The sequence below is a fragment of the Epinephelus moara genome, chromosome 3 (genome assembly GCF_006386435.1).
Source record: "Epinephelus moara isolate mb chromosome 3, YSFRI_EMoa_1.0, whole genome shotgun sequence".
Classification (NCBI taxonomy): domain Eukaryota; kingdom Metazoa; phylum Chordata; class Actinopteri; order Perciformes; family Serranidae; genus Epinephelus; species Epinephelus moara.
In genome coordinates, this window is record NC_065508.1 from 19,831,586 (window position 1) to 19,851,000 (window position 19,415).

The window sequence follows — 19,415 nt, forward strand, 5'->3', positions numbered from 1 at the left end:
AAGAGCTAGTGTTCCATGAAATGGCTCATCTAAACCCTGACATCTCCTGGTGCTCAGAGGACAAATAGCTACAACGGTTGTTTAATTTTGTTGCAAAAGCCTGGATGAGAAGGTAAGAAATTTTGTTTAAATCACTACTTTAGATTTTTTTTTCAGGGCTATACAGTAAATACCTTTGTGAGCGACTATGTGCAGTGGTTTTGTTGCTTTGCGCCTTTTTCTGTCCTTTTAATGTTGTCTGAAAATAAACACAAATAGCTAATCAGCCAATCACGCCGCAGCAATTCAGTGCATTTAGGCATGTAGACATGGTCAAGGCGACCTGCTGAAGTTCAAACTGAGCATCAGTATGGGAAAGAAAGGTGATTTAAGTGACTTTGAACGTGGCATGGTTGTTGGTGCCAGACAGGCTGGTCTTCTCACGCACAACCATCTCTAGGGTTTACAGAGGATGGTCTGAAAAAGGAAATATCCAGTGAGCGGCAGTTCTCTGACTGAAAATGCCTTGTTGATGCCAGAGGTCAGAGGAGAATGGCCAGACTGGTTCAAGATGATAGAAAGGCAACAGTAACTCAAATAACCACTCGTTACAACCAAGGTCTGCAGAAGACCATCTCTGAACCAACAACACGTCCAACCTTGAAGCAGATGGGCTACAGCAGCGGAAGACCACACCAGGTGCCACTCCTGTCAGCTAACAACAGGAAACTGGGGCTACAGTTCACACAGGCTCACCAAAACTGGACAATAGAAGATTGGAAAAATGTTGCCTGGTCTGATGAGTCTGGATTTCTGCTGCCACATTCAGATGGTAGGGTCAGAATTTGGCGTAAACAACATGAAGCATGGATCCATCCTGCCTTGTATCAACGGTTCAGGCTTGTTGAATCTATGCCACCAAGAATTAAGGCACTTCTGAAGGCAAAGGGGTCCAATGCGGTACTAGCAAGGTGTACCTAATAAAGTGGCTGGTGAGTTCATATAGAATATATCAACGCATCCAGCAGAAAAACACTGAAGAAGGAAAACACTACTAAACACACTTAAACAAACATCTTCAGAGTAATGGGCCCACTTTGCATCTGTTTATTAAAAAAGAAAAGCGTATCAGACATATTACAATGAAGGCAGACTGACCACTCCATTGAGAGGAACCACAACACACTGTCCAAATGCAGCCCAGTGTACTTATCCAGTATATCAATGTACTCACATCAGCTAGGAAAGATGAAATGCATGGTCTAGTTGAAAATGTGGGAAATATATTACAAAACACAGTTTTGTTTAAACCATAGCAATAACAAAAACTGTCCGTTCCTGGTTTCCAAGCACCAAATCAGTACAAACAAAAAGGCACTTGATGCTTCTGCGAAGGGATTGCTTGAGAAGATAATGACCTATTTCTTCATTTCACTCTTGCGTACGAACACTGACAAGTATATGAAAATGAAATAAAAATATTCTCTCATAAAAGCTAACAAACAATACAAAAAGAGATTTATAAACAGTGTGTTAGTATTAATAGTGCAGTATCACATGGTGTGTAGTCTGATGTGGAATGCCTATTCTACAATGTGACATGCATAGTGTACGTTAGCAACAATAAATTGGACTGCTGCGGGTTAGATTACAGACGGTAGCTGATGCGTATTGAGTGAAAGCGTAGAAAAAGTACAAACATTCTGCAGTTTGCATGCTCAGGAAGAATACATGATGCCACCACATCTCAATTCAGGACATACGTGTAAGTGGAAGGCAGTGTTACAAATGGCCTTTCGTGAGGTTTGTTAAATGTTACAGACAAAGACAGAGCATGTCTGTATCAGCATTAGTTCAGAGAGACACCTGGAGGACTCTGTCACGTGGTGGAAGTCTGTCTCTGGAGCACTAAGGTAGCATACTGTGTTGCAGCACGGTAAGACAGGCTTGCTTTGGTGTACGGACTGAGATTTCAACAGCAGAGTCAAACGGTCTTGGTCAGCTGGTCTGTGCCAGATGCACATCCGGAGCTTGGTGATATTTAATTTTCAGCTAAACTAGAGCAGTTATGTTCCTTAATGGTTTGAGAGAACAGTCCTATTTTTAAACTAAAAAAAAAATAAAAAATTAAAAACGCTGAAAACAGGGGTTGATAACACTGATATACAAAGATAGTGTTCCCTGTCCGCAGTGTAATAATGTCAACCAAGACTGAGTCAAAAGTTAAGTTGCGGTTTGAATTTGTGAGTCAGTGAGTAGTGCTGATAAACAGGAAGGTTTCTTATTTCTTTGTCTCTCTCATGTCAAGAGTTGCGCAAACAGTTTTACTTTGCTAATCAGGTCTGACCAAACAGCTTAGAGTCAAGTCAAGACCTGTGCACGGATGTTGTTTGTGCTAATGAAGCAGTTTAACTTTGAATGTGACGTGCTGACCTTTTAGTGGCAGGAATAAGGGTGTAGTATGAGTTGTTTTTGTGACTAACGTAGACAATCATGATTTGAATCTGGTAGTGAGAGAGCTCTGCAGCCAGCGGCAGTAAAACAGGCTGCAATTTAACCACTTCGGGCATTTGTGCACCATCAATGTACGTCCACTGAAAGTGCTTGTTTTGTCACTGACAGGCTCAGATTATTAAGTGTCTGACAACATTATGGGAAAGAGCCCTACAGAGACGATAGAGTAAGATCCTTTTTGTTTAGTGAGTTAGGTTAGTTCTTCTCCTGTTAGTTTCTTCTCTCTTCCCTCATCAAATGAGGGAGTAGGGGGGAGAGTTCAGTCTGCATAGACGTCTCTTCTTGGCTCTGCCTTCCCCACGCTCTGTCCTACTTTTCTATCCATCTATCACTCCCACTCATAGTCTCAAGTATGTGTATCAGGGATTGGAACATCTAGTCTAAACAGCCCCCAAATCACAATCGCCAAACCCCATTTACATAAACGGTAATTTTAGAATCGTCAAACAGACTTCATTTAAAATCGACAGAAACAAAATAAAACTCACAAAAACTGTCTCTGTTGTTGTTTTCACTTTTTCGACAATCATAAACTCTGGTTTGGTTGAAATAAACCCTTAATTCACTGACTTAGATGTGAAAATATGCTGGCGCTATCCACGCTAAAATTACTGTTTATTCAAATGGAGTCTGGTGATGCCGGCGATTTTAGGGTCGTTCATCATTTCTGATGAAACGAAAAGGATCCTACATTATAACAAAAAGATCTATCTCTGTAGGGATCCTTTCCATAATGTTGACAGACACCTAATAACAATCTGAGCCTGTCACTGACAAAAACAAGCTTTAAATTGACAGTGTACAAATGCCCCAAGTGGTGACACTGCAGCCCGTTTTGTGGGCGCTGCCTGCAGCACTCACGTTCAACACCAAATACGTTTAAACAAAAAAATGGGAAAATAGGATCCAGGTTGAAAAATACCAAAGTCAACCTTTATTTGCTCGACAGGAGCTTTAAGTGGATTCATTTTTACGTCATTTTACTGTTTGGTTTGGGTGTTCTGTGATTCGAATTTGATTTTATTAGTCTGAATCAATTCATGCTCTCCAGTAAGGACTATGAATATGTACTTTTAGCCTCTACAGCTCGATGCTGTAAAATGTTATCCTGTTATCGTCCATGATTAGACTACATTCAGGCTAATCAGCTGCAAATATCAGCATGTATTAATGCGGTCAAACTTTAAGTAAGGATGTACTTACAAGAACCTTGCACAACACAGAAAAGGTGCTCCCATACGGACTCCTTTGATCAATAACGCTAACCGCTAAGTGTTTCTACCAGTACGTTTCTAAAGTGTCTTCACCCTTTCATGAGAACAAGGCACTGGCAGTTTAAAGAAGCAGAGAAGTGGGAACACGCCCCCGAATCGTCCCCTGAAAGTGCTTGTCATGCTGACTGTAAAGAGTTTGTGGCAACTCTTACAAAATGTTAGGTGGGGATATTCTCGGTGTTCAACCCCCAGTCAGAGTAAAAAGAGGTAATGCAGTGGTTATACTCTAGTGAGGTTTAACATGTTTGACTACAAAGAGTAAACGCAGCTCCAGAGCACTGCAGAAAGAGATACCGTACAGTCATCAGCTGGAGTCGATGTCTGAGGAGTTCTCTAAGGCTTGTCTCATGAAGGAGGCCCATCGTATGGTGCTCACATAATGCTATATTCTCTACATGTAAGGCCATCTAATGTACAGCCACTTCAGTTTAACCTTGGAAGCATAGCGGTTAATAGATCATTTTGTTTTTCACATTACTGTACTCTCTTAATATACATAACTTCAACAGATAAATATTGTCATTCACACTTAGATCCCTCGCTTGGTCCTTTGCATGTTAATATATTATCAGTTAAATGTCTCAAGCTTTTATCAAGTCTTTAAATCTCAGTGTAAAATGTTCAGGTTTGGTCTTTGAGAGAGAGGCGTGGCTGATCAGTGAGTTTAACCCTGCTCCAGGCTCTCCGTCGCTTGCACAGCAGAGTACGTGGTTGCAGACGCCTGTCGGGTGAAGAAGGACGCGGCTCTCTTCGGCTTCAAGCGTTTGATTTCTTTTCCTGAAAAACGATGGGAGAAATATTGGAGAAGTTGTTACTACAGGTGAGGGAGATCGTTAAGTAGGCCTGGATGACTGAACGTAACCACGAGACTCACCATTGTCCACGTAGCTGATGGTGTTAAGTGAATGGACCCGGCTGCACACTACACTGCCTTGCCTCTGCAGCATCCCGCGTCGTCCTCCACGTCCGTTCTTGTTGCTGCCGTCTTGCCCGGCAGGCTGCTGAGACTGACCCACCTCACCGTCCGTATCGGCCGCAGCTCCTCCCTCGGACGCAGACTTCAGCTCCACGCAGAACTCAATGAAGCCGCTCATGAGCTCCGCCTGTTTGACACAAGAAAATAACACAAATGAGAAATTTTGAGCCTTAAAGAGATATCTCGGATTGGCACATGGCCAGTTTAGAGAAACATGGCAGAGGTAACACCAGGGATCAGTATCACTATGTGCTATGTTGTGGTTTACAAGACTCACTACTCTAGGGCCAAGCTGAAGAAATTATTTCCTGTTACCATTGACACGACAGGTGGTCTCTTTCCCCAGCAGACTACACACACATTTTTCTGTTGCCCAAAGCTCTACTCCTTTCGGTCGTATTTTTTTTTTTACACCCTCTCTGGGGTTCTTAGAATTCCCTTAAACCCATGCCCCCTAACTAGACATTATCTATGCTCTCTTCAGAGCCACCAGACTCCTTTGACAAAAACGGTAATTTTACCTCGCAGAACACAGAAGCTTCTCCTCTACAACTGCCTTGATTGGTTATTTTGTTTGTGGTTTTGCCTGACTTTGGTTGTATTCAAACTAACCTTTTGAAACACCAACGCCACACAATAACACAAACAAACTAACTGATTGAGGCAGCAGTAGACCAGCAGTAGACCAGCAGCTCCCGCGTTCTGCAAGGTAGAATTAATGAAGCTTAGCATAAGCTCAGTCAGGAAGACTTTCTTTATGCTATATCGGATATCCATTCACAATTCTCTCTCCATCCCACTCCCACCACTTCCACCAATCAGCTGACTCTGGGTGTTCCCTCTAAGGGTTAGCCAGTCAAGCTTTGCCACGATCTCCTTCAGCCGTTCATGTTGCTGCTGCCAAACTTTAAATCTGTTTTCCTCTCTGCTCCTGCCAGCTGTCATTTTAGGCGCCCTCCTCCTTCACCCCATTCACGTCAAGTCACCTTATCAAGAGCCCAGGACAAGCTCATCAAAGCCCATTCTCCTTCACATCAACCACCATTACCACCACCAGCATTTAGACTCCATAAAAGGGGATCCCTAATCTACTCCGTCTTTACCACCCTCCTGGAATAGATGACATCACGATGGGGTCTGATCACCAAAGACTTTTCACTTGTCTCACAATTATGTGCACATGTAAATAAATATTCTTTTCTCTCAGAACGAGTCTCTCCTGATTGAACTGTTTCTGTCTGGTGGAGTCTGGTGGCTTTGAAAAGAGCACACACGACAGCTTCAGCTCCCCATCAGATAAAGGTCTGTCTGTCGGTAAGGTAAAGCAGTGGAAATATTCTAAATATAGCATACACTTTAACTGATATTGATTTTTTTAAGGTGGCTAAAATACATTTTGCTGCTGCCCTCATGCACAACAGTACATTGTTTAGCTTCCATGGCAGCACTCCTGCCTACTTCTCCATACTGGAGGCATGCCAACTGCCATCTATTGTGGTTAATACACTGGATATAGATAAGTACCTCATACACCACTACTTCAGAAAAATCCAAACTGACCCTTTGACTTGGAGCTTTGAACGTATACATAATGAACAGCTGTACTTTACTTCTCGATGGTCCATTACTGAACTGCAGGCACATAAAGGGTCACATTGCCAGCCTTGGATTAGAGCCTGGTGTGATTATGTATTTCTGCCTCGATCATTATGTAACATCTCTTCACCATCTGTTGGCTGAGACAGTCTTTTTCAAACCGAACAATGACTGAACAAAGATGATGCGCATGTAAGTACAGAAAAATATTTGAAATCTATTCGGTTTCGACGCTAATATCGAGTGTTATGCTCCGGTAGGAACAAATGGGCACAGCAGCTGCACCCGATCCTGGAGCTCGCTCTCACAAACACCAGATGCAGTGCACTCTCTAGAGATGGCTGCATATTCTCTCTGCTTGTTGAAAACATTTGAAGTGAGACACACTTAAAAGGACTACATCTGTCGCAGCAGCAAGGCGGTCTTAAATTGATGTTCAAACTCCAGCAAAGATGCAGAGTTGCCGACCACGACAGGTGCGACCCCAAAAGAGCCGATCAACAACACACTTAACAGTTGTGAGGTAATGTGCGTACAGGTGTTAAATATAATCTCAGTTTCACAAATATATTCTTACCTGTTTAGAGTAGATCTTGAGCAACTTGTTGACAGGAGTGCCGTCTTCATCTCCATCAAACTCCAGCCACAGAATGTGTGACTCCCCCTGATCCTCAGGGTAGCTGTGGTCCCAGGAAAGCTCGTTGAAATGCAGGCCGAGCAGCACATGCTGCAAGGAAATGTGTTCAATCAGAGAACTCGGGTTAGTTATCATCAGAAATGAAAACAACTTTCAACATTCCTGCAGTGTGCACCTCAGCTTTGTGTCACCACCCCCTGCTGCAGCCACCTGATCTCGTCCACCTTCCAGGCGTGGCGCAGTTCATCTCAAACAAGCCTATTGTTAATGTTTAAAAAGCGCCGTTGATGTGTATGTGTATGTCACACTAGACAAGGACTCTGTCGTGTTATATGTCACGCCTGTCATGCCTCTGGAACGTCATCATGCTATGGCATTGTGACGGCGTTGTTTGATTCTGTGTATAAAAATGCAAAGCCAGCGTGATAAAGGGTCTTTGTTGCAGCAGTTTTGTGGGATCTCTGTGAAAAAATGGCTATTGTGTTGTTGTTTTACAGAGCTGTCAACCAAAGACAACGCAGCACTCACCTTTTCTTTGACATCCATCACATAAACTCCCTCCAGGCAGATCCCAACATTGACCGCTTTGCGTTTGGCCCTCTGGAGAATCCCTTGCACTGGTTTATCAATCTCCCCAGAGAAGAAAGCGCACCTGTTTGTGTAGTTAATGTCAATTATACTTAACACAAAGTGATTTGAGGTGAAACTAACTCTTGTGGAGTACGAGTGGCTCATTACACAAGTTCTTACCCGTAATAAGGCAGAGTGTGACACTTGTTGAGGTACTGGTGTAGGAGCTGTGTGGGCTCAGCGAAGTTTCCAACAGATGTGCTGATCTTTCTGTACTCCTCCAAGAGGTTCTGCTCCAGCCCTGCCTGACGGCTCGACTTCCCTCTCAGAGTGGAGAGCAGACCTCCGCTCCCCATGACAACGTGTGCAGGCAGAAAAGAGGACAGCTTCTTCTCTCTGTGGAGAGCAAATGAAATGCATTAAGTGCATCTTTATATGTGCAAATTACTGGATGCTGGAACAACCTCTTGCATCAGTGCAATACTCATATGCTACTGTACTGTGCCATTATACATTTCTCCTTAAATCATCTGGTTTCTTCACTTCTACAGGTGTTGTAAAAAACACTGTTACAAATCAAGTCCTCAAATTAACACCCACAACCCACCAAATGCAGGCAAATTGTTGTCAGTGGCGTCTAAAATCATCAGGACATCTGCCACTTTGGCGGACAGAGAAAAGGCACAACAGGAAGAGACGTCAGGGAGCAACGCTATTGGCCACAGAACCTTATTCATTTTGAATGTGGTCAAAGTTCACCAAATTCTAACCAACAACCATCAACAAAAACATGCACACACACACACACACCATACACGCCCACTTGTTACTGCATCAACTTTACTGCCTCACACATTAATTTTGAGGCAATAGCTCAGGGTGGAGCGAGTGTGTGTGTAGACTGAACTACAGAGAGACTGTCGGTGAAAAAAAGTTATTTTCATACCCTGCTATAGATTCTTTCCTCTCTTCAATCATCCCATTTAAATGTCCTCTGTAATATGTTGATATTTCACCTGATGACGGCCACAAGCTGAAACACACTGGTCTCACAATTAAGTTTTTTACAGTGTGTGTGCTGCTGGAGTTCTGACCTCTGCCCCTCTATTACTACCAATCACATTATGACCGAAAAAAACAATCTCTCCTGAAGTGTGACAGCTTCTGTTTTCGGCGTCATACAAGATGTCAACACATGATTACTTTGAGATCCTCTCTAAAATGCAATCTGTAACCAGTAATTACAACAGAAAGCATGATTCCATTCATAGATGTCAAGATTATGATTATGAAGTGTTTGTCTCCTCCACAATAGTTCAATCACGGCATAATTTGAGGATTTGAGTTGACTGTATTGTTGAACATCGCATTATTTATATGTAGGCGATGACCTCTGTGCCTTTTCTCATTTCCTCATTTCCTTGAGGGAAAAGCGGCTAACATTACGGCGGTTTATGGTCAGAGAGAAACAAGAAGTGACTTAGGCTTTTGGATGAAGTCCCAATATTTGTTTTGATTTTGAACACCAAACAAAGGGAGATTTCTTTACAGTATGAAGCTGTAAAAAGAGAAGAAGAGACACAAACTAAGATATTATTACAATTCCATAAGCAAACAAATATGAGACTTCCTCAGAAATATCTATTCAAAAGTATGTCACTACTGACTGTAGGCAGCCTGTTGTGTAAGCAGCTAAAATAAGAACAGTAACTACACTCCTTTAGTTTGCTTTATCATATGTGCTGTGATATATAGGGCCCCATCAAGTACCTCTAATCTCAGACCTTTAATCACAATCAAGTCTCAAAAGGCTTTAGAAAGAAAAAAGACACATTCCCACAACCATCCCACTCCAATCAAAAATGCCATTTTGTGCATTCTTGTACTCGGCACTTAAAAACCAACAAGTGCCACAAAAGCGCTGCTGTGGCACAATATGAACAGCATTACAAAAGAAAAAAATCAACCCCCCTCAAACAAAAGAACTGTTGACCTTTTCTCACACTGCCTGAGGATTCCCATCAAATTGCAACATGCTGTCTCTGACTGTGCCGAAGTACTTGAAACTGCTCAATTTACCAGCTGCCCTTTAGAATATGTGGGCTGAGGGACATGAGTTTGGTTGGGCTTTTTTTTACAATGTCAATTTTTCTTAGTGCATTAAGTTCAGCACGGCAGCCTCTCACCGTCTGATTAACAGCAGGGCCCAGTACACACTTCTTCATTTTCTAAAAAAGGTGAACTATAACCGAGGCAACCGTGAACTACACAAAATGCCCATTTAAGCAAGTGCTGCAGCCAGAAGGACAGAAAGTCAAGTGGGATCATGTGATGAACAGAGTGCTGTGTGTGTCGATGATCTTACCAGAAAATAGGCTCACTGTTAACATCCGTGTAAGTGCTTATGGTTACACCACAATTATACAGTTAAATGAATTCCTGTTTTTCAAATGCAGATAAAGAGTCGTTTTTCGATTTCCAATTTCCAAACGAGAAACGGGAGATGACTCGTTTCCCGTTTTTTGTTTACCTACTTCAAAACGAATAACGAATAGCCGCAAAGTACACGGACCTAGTGGCGGTTCTTAACGTAAAGGCTGGAAGCAGAGGGAAACATCTAAACGGCTCTGACCAAAGACAAAAACACACTGAGTGGTATCGATCCACTCATCTAAGCAAATAATCACACTCCCCAAAATGTAAAACTATTCCTTTAAGAGAAACTGAAGGGTCAACGATGTGATCATGTGTAGAATTCAGAAAGAAAAAAATCATTTAAAACCCACATCCATAACCAACCTGTCTAACTTACCTTATAGTCGAAGTAAACTGTTGGCCGTCGAGACCAGTTCCCTCATCAAGAACAAGAGACAAGGCTCCGAGAGTCGCCCAGTGCTCGGGATCGCAGGGGTATCGACCTGTGAGAATGTTGTCCCTGGCCTCCTCATACAGGAGCCTCAGCACGCCCTCATCATCTATCTGCTCAGGAGTGAGACGAAGACAATTATCCATCAGTTATCAGGAACATCAGTCATTCTGAGGACAACATCTTTGAACAGAAAAGACACAGAACTTCTAGACATTTACCAAAAATCTATATTGAAGCCCACTGAGCATTGTGTAGGTCGGGTTCACTAAACTGTAAGACTCAAAGTACCCAGTGAACAATGTCTTAATAATTCACTCAAATGTCAAATTAATGGATGTTCTGACAGAGAATTAAGGTTAACAGTACCTGCAGCTCTTTAGATTTAGGGTAAAACACATTGCGACGGTACTGGAGACATGGTTCATCTGAGGAAAAAGCAGAGGACAGTGATGCGTTAGGATTTTCTGTTCCTCCAATCATCACTGGGTGAGATTCAGCTCCAGCATCCAGGGTGGAGGAGTGAGGGTACAAAGACAAACACTATGGCCCCCGCTAACCCACTCTGCTCCGCCTCAGAGTCCCGTACTGTGTGTGGAAACCCCATCTACTCTACAAATAAAACACAACAGCCTTCAAGTGATTATGCAATACTTGTTGTTTTATTTGTGGTAAGCTGTCCCTGTTGTGTTCTAGGTTTTATGGAAATGCACTGTGCAGCAGTGTCATCAGTTCTTCTAAAAGGACAAGTGTGGGTTGTTGTACTTTGACTGTCAAGTAATGACAAATAACATCAGACACTGAGTCACTGCCTGACACCTCATTTACAACTTATTCAAAATTGTCACTGGAAGTCCATTGTAGGTAATAAAGTTAACAGAGAACTAAAAATTAGAAAAATTAGAGATGTTCTGATACCATTTCTCCCTCCCGATAACGATTCACAATCCTGACGTTGTGCATCAGCAGATAATGGGTACCAATCTGATACCAATGGATAAAAAATAACCACTCAGGTTAAACCCTCTGTAAAACATGAACAAATACATAAAGAGAATGAATGCCATACAACTTTGATTCATTACCTAGTTTGACATTTTGCAGTTATCAGTTCTTCTTTACCGCTCTACAACAGTAGCTGCCAAAGGCACAACAGCACAATTTGCTGTGTACACTACTGTTTTAGAGTGGCAAAGAATTCCAGGAAACCTGCTGTTTTATCCAGGTGTGAAACTACTTTAAAGTTTAGCGATATATCACATGGCATCGGATTGGTGCATTAGACTTGTATACTTGCTAGGGATGCGCACGACAAGTCCTCTAAACGATTAAATGTCTACCCCTTCACTAGTCGGCACCAGAAATATTAAACCAATTAGTGTGTTTTGTTTTATTTCTATACATAAGTGAATCGAATTTTTTCTCCTACCCCCAGTTGTAAATAATTATTTTCATTATGAATTAAATATCTGATCATTTTCTTGATTAACAGATCTATAAAATGAGATTAAATGGATAAAAAATGACCATCACAATTTCATTTTGCTCGTGTCATCCAACCATCTGTCCAAAATCCAAAGATTTTTAAATTTCATATGATAAAGGAAAAAAACAAACAAACAGAAAAAAAACTCTGCATTTGAGAAGCTGGTCGAGATCATTTCTATTTGAAGAATAACTGAAACAGTTAATCGTTTGTCAAAATTGTTGCCTAATAATTTTCCTTTAATCAGTTGTTTCAGCTCTACTTAGATCAACTAACTTTAAAATTTTAAAAATACAACTGATGGTTTGGTGACAATAATACTGTTACATGGTCTGTGTGACAGGCTTGGACCTGCTTTTAAAAGATATGACGTAACTGTTCTGGTTTTTCCATTCGGACAGGATTTGGCAACATGCTGTAAACACTGCTACAATGTTCGGATTAGCTGAATAACCCTCATCCTAGTGAGTGCTTAAAAAAATTGTATGATGTGAAGACTTAAGGGTAAAAATGTCTCAAGAGCCAACAACATCTACTCCTATATTATTTTACTGGGAAATATTCACTAAAATGCAGCAAGAGTAATCTCTTTTCCACTCTCTTTCTCCAGGGGGCTTCTCTTCATGCTGACTTCCTACATGTTCCAGCTTTTACTTTGCTTGTTCAGCCACAGGTGTCTATTTCCTTTTATTTATTCCAAACAAACCTGATAGCACTTTCACCCTGAGTGAGCTGCTAAGCACCGACAATTTGGAAGTAAGCTATAAATCAACGGGGAACGGCTGCAGAAAAAGAAACCGGCTGTGCTTGGCATACAAACACACACACAGTTTTTTGAAACCAGGATACTGAAAACAAGACGCTTAAAGCAGGAAACCAGAGACACTGTAACTGCACTGCCATAACTTGCTGATATTTACACTTATGTGGTTTAGTGGATACAGTATGTTATGGCACAGACTTATACAGGACCTGTTATGCTCATTGGGTTTCGATTAGAACATGTTTACACGTTTTAATGTTCCTCATACTGTCTGTGCTGGAACTCCTCCATTCATCCTCTATCTGAACTGCTCCATTTTAGTGCCTGTCTCTTTAAGCCCTCCTCTTGAAAAAGCCCTGTTTGCTCTGATTGATCAGTGTTTCTGATCTTCTGCATCGCAGCGTCTCTGCATCGTCATCGCAACCGTGCTGTAGCAGCACTTTCCACATTGAAAAAACCACCAATAAAAGCTTCTAAACCAAAATCGTCCCACCACACATGCAGCAGGAATATGAGCCTAAATGAGGGGGAAATTTACAACATCAGCGACAAAGATGTTTACCTGATGTCATCATGTAGCTACATGTAGCAGTGTAAGTATGTAAACACCTGAAGTAGCGTGCCTTGAGCAGATGACAATATAAAGAGGTATCTCACGAGCCAACGTCAGCCTGACCCTCATTATTTGAAAGTGGCCACATCTAATATGAACATCCGACATTGCAACATTAGGCTATATATATGATGAAAAAATAAGGAAAAGCATAATAAATTCCTTTAAAGAAGATGTAGCCTTTTAGTTGTTTTTTGATAGGAGTTTTTTTTAATGAAGGGACAGGCTCTGTAGTCATAAGCCCCTTTTACACAGCCTGTTCAAGGTGGGAATGTTGCGCCGTTATTCCACCTCGCCTTTTCGTATAAAAGGTACAAACATGAAATGGGAGGGCGTTATTGTTCCACCTCTAAGCCAGCTGCGTTGGTAGTAACGGAACCAAATTGACGTCTGTGTAAAAGTGTCAACCAGCGGGACGGGTGTGATATTTAACGACATGTTATGAGTGTGATCCACCACTGGGAGTTTTAAAAGCAGCTAGTAGCAGTTAGTAACTAACTCAATGAAGAACGGCGACTGAAAATGTCCGCAAATTTGGGAGACAGTGAGGTCCAGGAGCTCCTTACCTTCCAAGCAGACGATGTGATCACCCACCATATAACAGGGTAAATGATTGCTGTTGCCATGTTATGCCATTGTCATTGTTTAGAGAGCGTTGCCCAATGTGTATGTTATATGTCATGCTAAAGGCTGACACTGTTGTGTTACACATCCTGCCTGTTTTGCTTCCAGAATGCCGGCATGCTATCTAAAGCCCTTTTTAAATAGGAATTGTGCATATTTGCAGGAAAGCCCAATCAGTCTTCTTTCACCATGGCAGTATAAAAACAAAATCAGGGAGTGCAGCGAAATACCGCCTGCCTACTTTTGTTCATACAGAATGCACCTTTTTCGGGGCAATGGGGGGCGTGAGCAAGTAACAAAACGTGTAGCTCAGCGTGTGACGTAACTAATGACTTGCGCTTTGCTCCGAGGGAAGCCGCAGCTAGTCAATCCTTTAGCAATTCTCTCATAAGTCGGCCCATCCTTCACTGTTCCCGTCATTTGATGGTTAATGGCCTCTTCGTTTGCAAGGACAAGGAGGGCGCGCAATTCCTTGTCTCCCCTCGTTTGCAAGGACAAGGAGGGCGCGCAATTCCTTGTCTCCCCAGTTGCTCATCTTTAAAGTCTGTCAGGTTTGCGTTTCCCTCTTGCTACTAGCTGCTCGCTAATTCCTGCTATCAGCTGTTTCCTGTGAGTTCACCGCCAGCTCGGATGAACTCGCCAATCCGGCTCTAAACGCTTGCAGCTTGCCTGCAAAATGGCCCAATATTCACCAAAAATCTGGCAGTGTAAAAGGGGCTTAAGAATCACACACTGGGGCGGCATTATGCCAGCATTGTTTGGTTCTGTATAAAAAAACAAAGCTGGCATAAGGAAGGGTCTTCATTGCAGTAGTATTGCGGGATCTCTGTGTAGAGAGCTACTGTCACAGTAAATAGACTTCTTCATTCCAGTTTCATTTCTACGACGACTGTGGATTTACTGAACATAGCTAAATGTAATGATGTTTCCCTTCATTGCTCTGCACTGCTACTGCTGCCACCCTTTCCCTGTTTTGTGTCTTTGTCACACACAATGTGTCATGTGCTCTTGTAAGAATTCTGTTAGAAACCAGGTTAAGTGTATACACAGCCAAGACATCATGTTTCTCCAGCAAAAACATGGCTCTATAAACCAAGTCCTCTAATACTTACCTTACCAGGTTTCTTGCTCAGACAACTACCAAAAACAAATTGCTTGTTGCAAAACCTGAACAGCTAAACACAAGACATAAACTCTCACCTTGTGAAATGTCTTCCTCTGAGGCCTCAGTGAAGCGATACAGCAGGTCCTGCCACTGCCGACACAGTTTGTATGGTTGATGCCTTGCCTTTAGCTGCAATTCTGAGGATAGAGGAGGAGGCAAATGTAACACAGTGAGATGTGTCTATTTCCTGCTCTTTTGCCCTTTGCTTTTGTGATACTGGAGCAGTTTACATCAAAGTATGGTACAACCATTTAGAGAGTACATTTCAAAGGCAAAGCCACAAAGTAAAGCCTATTAATTTTCTGTTAAGGACCTGATGCTATTTAAATAGTTGAATAGATAAATTAAATCTACTGTATTGAACCTGCTTGTACCATTTTATTTCTAATTAAAGAGCTACAGTACTGTATTACTGCTGTCCAATTGAGGCTTTTTAAGGACTCTAGACACATATCCTGCCTAACATCCTGCCAGAAATGTCATATAAGAGAAGCGTTGCAGCATTTATGAGCGTATAAAGTGTGGGTCAAGGTTCTTACCAAGCAGTGGAGAACAAAGCCAGAAGGCAAAAGCATCCTGTGTAGAATCAGGAATATGGAGAGCCTCACGAACAATGCGGCCCAACTCCTGCACAGAGACGCTGCCAAGCCCTTCTACTGATAAGTGTACTGCGCTGTCACCACAGAGGTATATAAGCACATCTTGAGCTGGGAGAGCAAACACAAATAAAAATACAAAGATGAGTCAGCCAGGAAAAACAACACATATAAACTGACACTTTGAAGTTACAGGTAAAGACTGTAAGATGTAGAGGGATTTAGTGGCTTGTAGCTGTGAGCATTGCAGATTGCAACAAGCTGAAACGTCTCCTGGTTAGAATTCCTTCAGTTTTCATTGTTCGGAGGGCTCGGGAGATCTCCTCCTCTCTAAAACAAAAGGGCCCTGTGATTTAAACTGTTAAAATTGCTCCCTATGCAGATATAAACAGCTCATTCTAAGGTTACAGAAACACAACGATTACAAGTTGGTCATTATACACTAAAAAACAAAACATACTTATTATATCATGTGCTGTTTCTGCCAACATAATCTTCCTAAATCCTACACTGGTCCTTTAATTTGCTGCAGATAAAAATAATGCATGTAAGAAAACACTGAGGAGTGATTTTATCCTCCATAAGTTACATAAATACTTGCTGCACCGTACCACGTGAAAGGGTTGCAGAAGAAGCAACACTTCCTCTTTGCGAGTGATCATCCGACGAATCTGGAGGAAAACTGCAGTCGTCTCCTTCCATTTCTTCTCTGGAAAACTGTGACCAAACACAAAATCGATAACATAACATGTACACACAACATATTTTAGAAACAGTTTCAAAAAATCTGTAAACCTCAACTAAGAAAAGACTCCCAAGGTGTGTTGATGTGTGAGATGGGTGGGAAAATAATCAACGCTAATATGTATATTCACATGGAAACTACATATGTGTTTGCGTTGAGATGTGCGGATGTTAAAGTATGAGATGCACAAATGTCAGCATGAGCAGCACATCTGCAGCTTCCTTCTATCTAGCCATGTAGGATGCATTACCCATAATGCTTCCTAACCTTAATTGTTCGATGTGGCACATAGGACCTGGAAGGAATCTGCATTCATGCCATAGAAATGTGACGTTTCATCAACCAAGAACTTATGATTTCTTATAATTAAAGTCATCTATGTAGAGCTGGCTAAGCAAAGGGGTAAAGAAGGTGCTCATACTAACATCTGTCTCATATACCTTAAAATAAAGAGCTAGTAATTGCCTCAGAGATGACTGGACAAATATCAGCAACATTAGTGGAGAGATCTTCCTCACTGTATGCCACCTCATCCACTCCCTTTAGTCATGATTCAGTAAACAAGTAATCAGGCTAATATAGCCCTGGTCTCACTATGCACCAGCGCCACCATGTGGTATCAGACTGGAAAAGACCCAGTACAATCAGAACATCCCATCCTAGTGTTGTTGACCTCACCCAGTTGAACTAAACTTACTGTTTGGCTCCAACATGTCAGTGATATTCAGCACCGTGTATGTGGTATTGTACTAGCCTGTGAGCATTAGTGTAACAGCCTAAATACAGAGTAGACGTAAATTCAGGAACACAACGGCAAAACCCGAGGCCTGTGTTTCAAGAGCTAGCTTGCTACCCATGTCCTATAACATTAGCTTTACATATGAGCCCAAACAAATCCAAAACAATGGCTCCAATACACCAGAGAGCTACTCAACGCCACTAAGTTCGTTTAGCTAGCTAAAACACAAGGGAAGCGACCGTGCTAAGCTAGCTACTAGCCTAATAAGATTGTCACTGAACAATACTGCGATACTTTTAGATATAACAATAGCGTTCAGTCATCAGTTGATGACGATTTTGTCACTTTAGTGTTAGTTAGCTCCCTGTTGGTGTTTTGCCCAACAGTGTGACATACTGCTAATAGCAAGTGAAGACACATAATGTCTCTGTTGTCCACCTACCTCTCAGTTTTGGTAAATTTCCCTCCACTTGCTGTTTATGCACTGGATGGTATTTTTTGTAAATACTGTAGCTGAATACAAAAGCTGATAAAGCGATTCGCTGTTGTCCAACTAGCTACGGCTAGCCAGTTGTCTAAAACTAGCTTTCCGGGCAGCTGCAACAGTTAGAGGAGTACGTGACTGGTAAATGATTCGTTTACTCTGAACGGCTCCTTACTGGGCGTGACAGTCACTCTGAAAGATTTGAAACACCTCTTTAAGTGAGGTACTTTTAAAAGAGATAGCCATTAAATTAGCTAAAAACAAATATCCTAAAGCGTTCGTCGGGAGATAATTTCAAATAACTTAACTGACAGATTGTGTACGTTTTGAACGCCGTTTATGAGAGTGTGGTTCAAAATGGCCGGATCCCGAGAGTGAATCGAATATCAGAGAGCGCGCCGTCGTCCCGTCACGTAATAACAACGTCATCGCGTCTGTATCTACGCAGGCAGATTAATTTTATTTTGACCCAGCTGACTCCCCAGTAGGAAAATATGTTTCCCACTGCATCCCCAAAATAATAACAGAGCCAGACGTGCCATGTTTTAAAGAGATGCTGTCTCTATTTCACATGTCATGGCACAGGACTGTTGGAATTGGTTTGTGAGTGAGTGTCTAAATAGTTCTTCATAAAAACCTAATGTCATTCAAAAAATATTTATAAATATGAGGCCACTTTGCCAGTCACTACATGCAGAAATTTAAAAACAGCACAAACACGAACTGAGCTTTCTCTGATGAATATTCAAAAACAATTTACACTTACCATAAAACTTTATAGCCTGGGCTATTATTGTCTTAAATCACTGACCTCAACAGGCCTATATTTGGGACAGGCGTCTATACAAGACAGGCTTTTAATTCAGTTCACACAAAACTGTTGCTCAGCAAAGATGGGAAATATAATCAGATTGTTTTGTTGAACCAGTATGAATGTTGCTTGTATAAAATTAGACTTAAAAAAACATATCAGTTATGTGTTATGTTAATGACACTTGTTGCTCCAACACATTCTCACTCCGACCTCGTCACATATTGACGTTTGATCATGGACTTTCCATGTCCACATACAACATGAAAGGTACCCTGGGTGTGTTGGTTGTTGACATCCTGGGACACCGTGTCAAGTTCTGTCTGTTACATGCATTGTCTTCTTACAAAATACACTTCTGTTTTCACAGGAAATTTAATGTTTACTGACAGTCTCTTTCAAAATAAATGCACTACGTCAGCACAACACCACAAATTGACTTTTTTTTCCTTCATCAACAAACACACATGGTTGGGTTTAGGAAAAAGAGTACAGGGTTTGGCTATAGAATCTTATGGGACGCAATCACTGCTCTCTAGGATGAAGATCGGTGTTTGTTGGGTCCATTCACCACCTTTGGACTTGCACATGGACTTTCACCGCCTTAACTTGCGTCCTTGTCCCGCTGCACTTCCTTCCTGACGCTGCTGGGTGCTGTTAGACTATATCGCAAATGGCCACGTATCCTGCTGACGTTAAAGGACACCTTTTTTCATTTGGTTTCTGACGTCACAAGTCACTGCCAAAGTGCCAGATTTCGACAACTTCAGAATAAGACTGGGCTCGTTTCTCAGCACCTGAGGATAACGGCACCCAGCATACCAACACAACACCACTTTATCCTGTTTAAACAATATTTATAACTTGACTAATGGTCTTCTCTGGTGCTCATGGTTTCAGTAAAATGAAATCAACTAAACTAACAGTGTGTAGCATGTCGACAAAAGTTTAAAACATTTATATCTGTATGTGCGATC

General features: G+C 41.8%; 1 protein-coding gene across 1 annotated transcript; it reads right to left on the reverse strand.

Moving 5' to 3' along the window:
* Positions 1–1,071: 1,071 nt before the first annotated feature.
* frmd8 (FERM domain containing 8) lies at positions 1,072–17,755 on the reverse strand. The gene is made up of 11 exons (XM_050040665.1): positions 17,586–17,755; positions 16,271–16,376; positions 15,603–15,770; positions 15,099–15,200; positions 10,782–10,840; positions 10,359–10,525; positions 7,727–7,942; positions 7,505–7,628; positions 6,917–7,066; positions 4,642–4,870; positions 1,072–4,544 (listed from the first exon to the last, which is right to left on the reverse strand). Exons 2-11 carry the CDS (start codon positions 16,359–16,361, stop codon positions 4,432–4,434), a joined length of 1,419 nt encoding a protein of 472 aa, XP_049896622.1. The 5' UTR covers positions 16,362–16,376; positions 17,586–17,755; the 3' UTR covers positions 1,072–4,431.
* Positions 17,756–19,415: the final 1,660 nt, after the last annotated feature.

Excerpts from the sequence above, each read along its gene's own strand:
- frmd8 (XM_050040665.1), bottom strand. The coding sequence starts at position 16,361 with ATGGAAGGAGACGACTGCAGTTTTCCTCCAGATTCGTCGGATGATCAC. Across the intron at positions 10,526-10,781 it reads CTAAATCTAAAGAGCTGCAG|ATAGATGATGAGGGCGTGCT; the intron begins GTACTGTTAACC and ends ACTCCTGAGCAG. Across the intron at positions 7,629-7,726 it reads CACACTCTGCCTTATTACGG|GTGCGCTTTCTTCTCTGGGG; the intron begins GTAAGAACTTGT and ends CTACACAAACAG.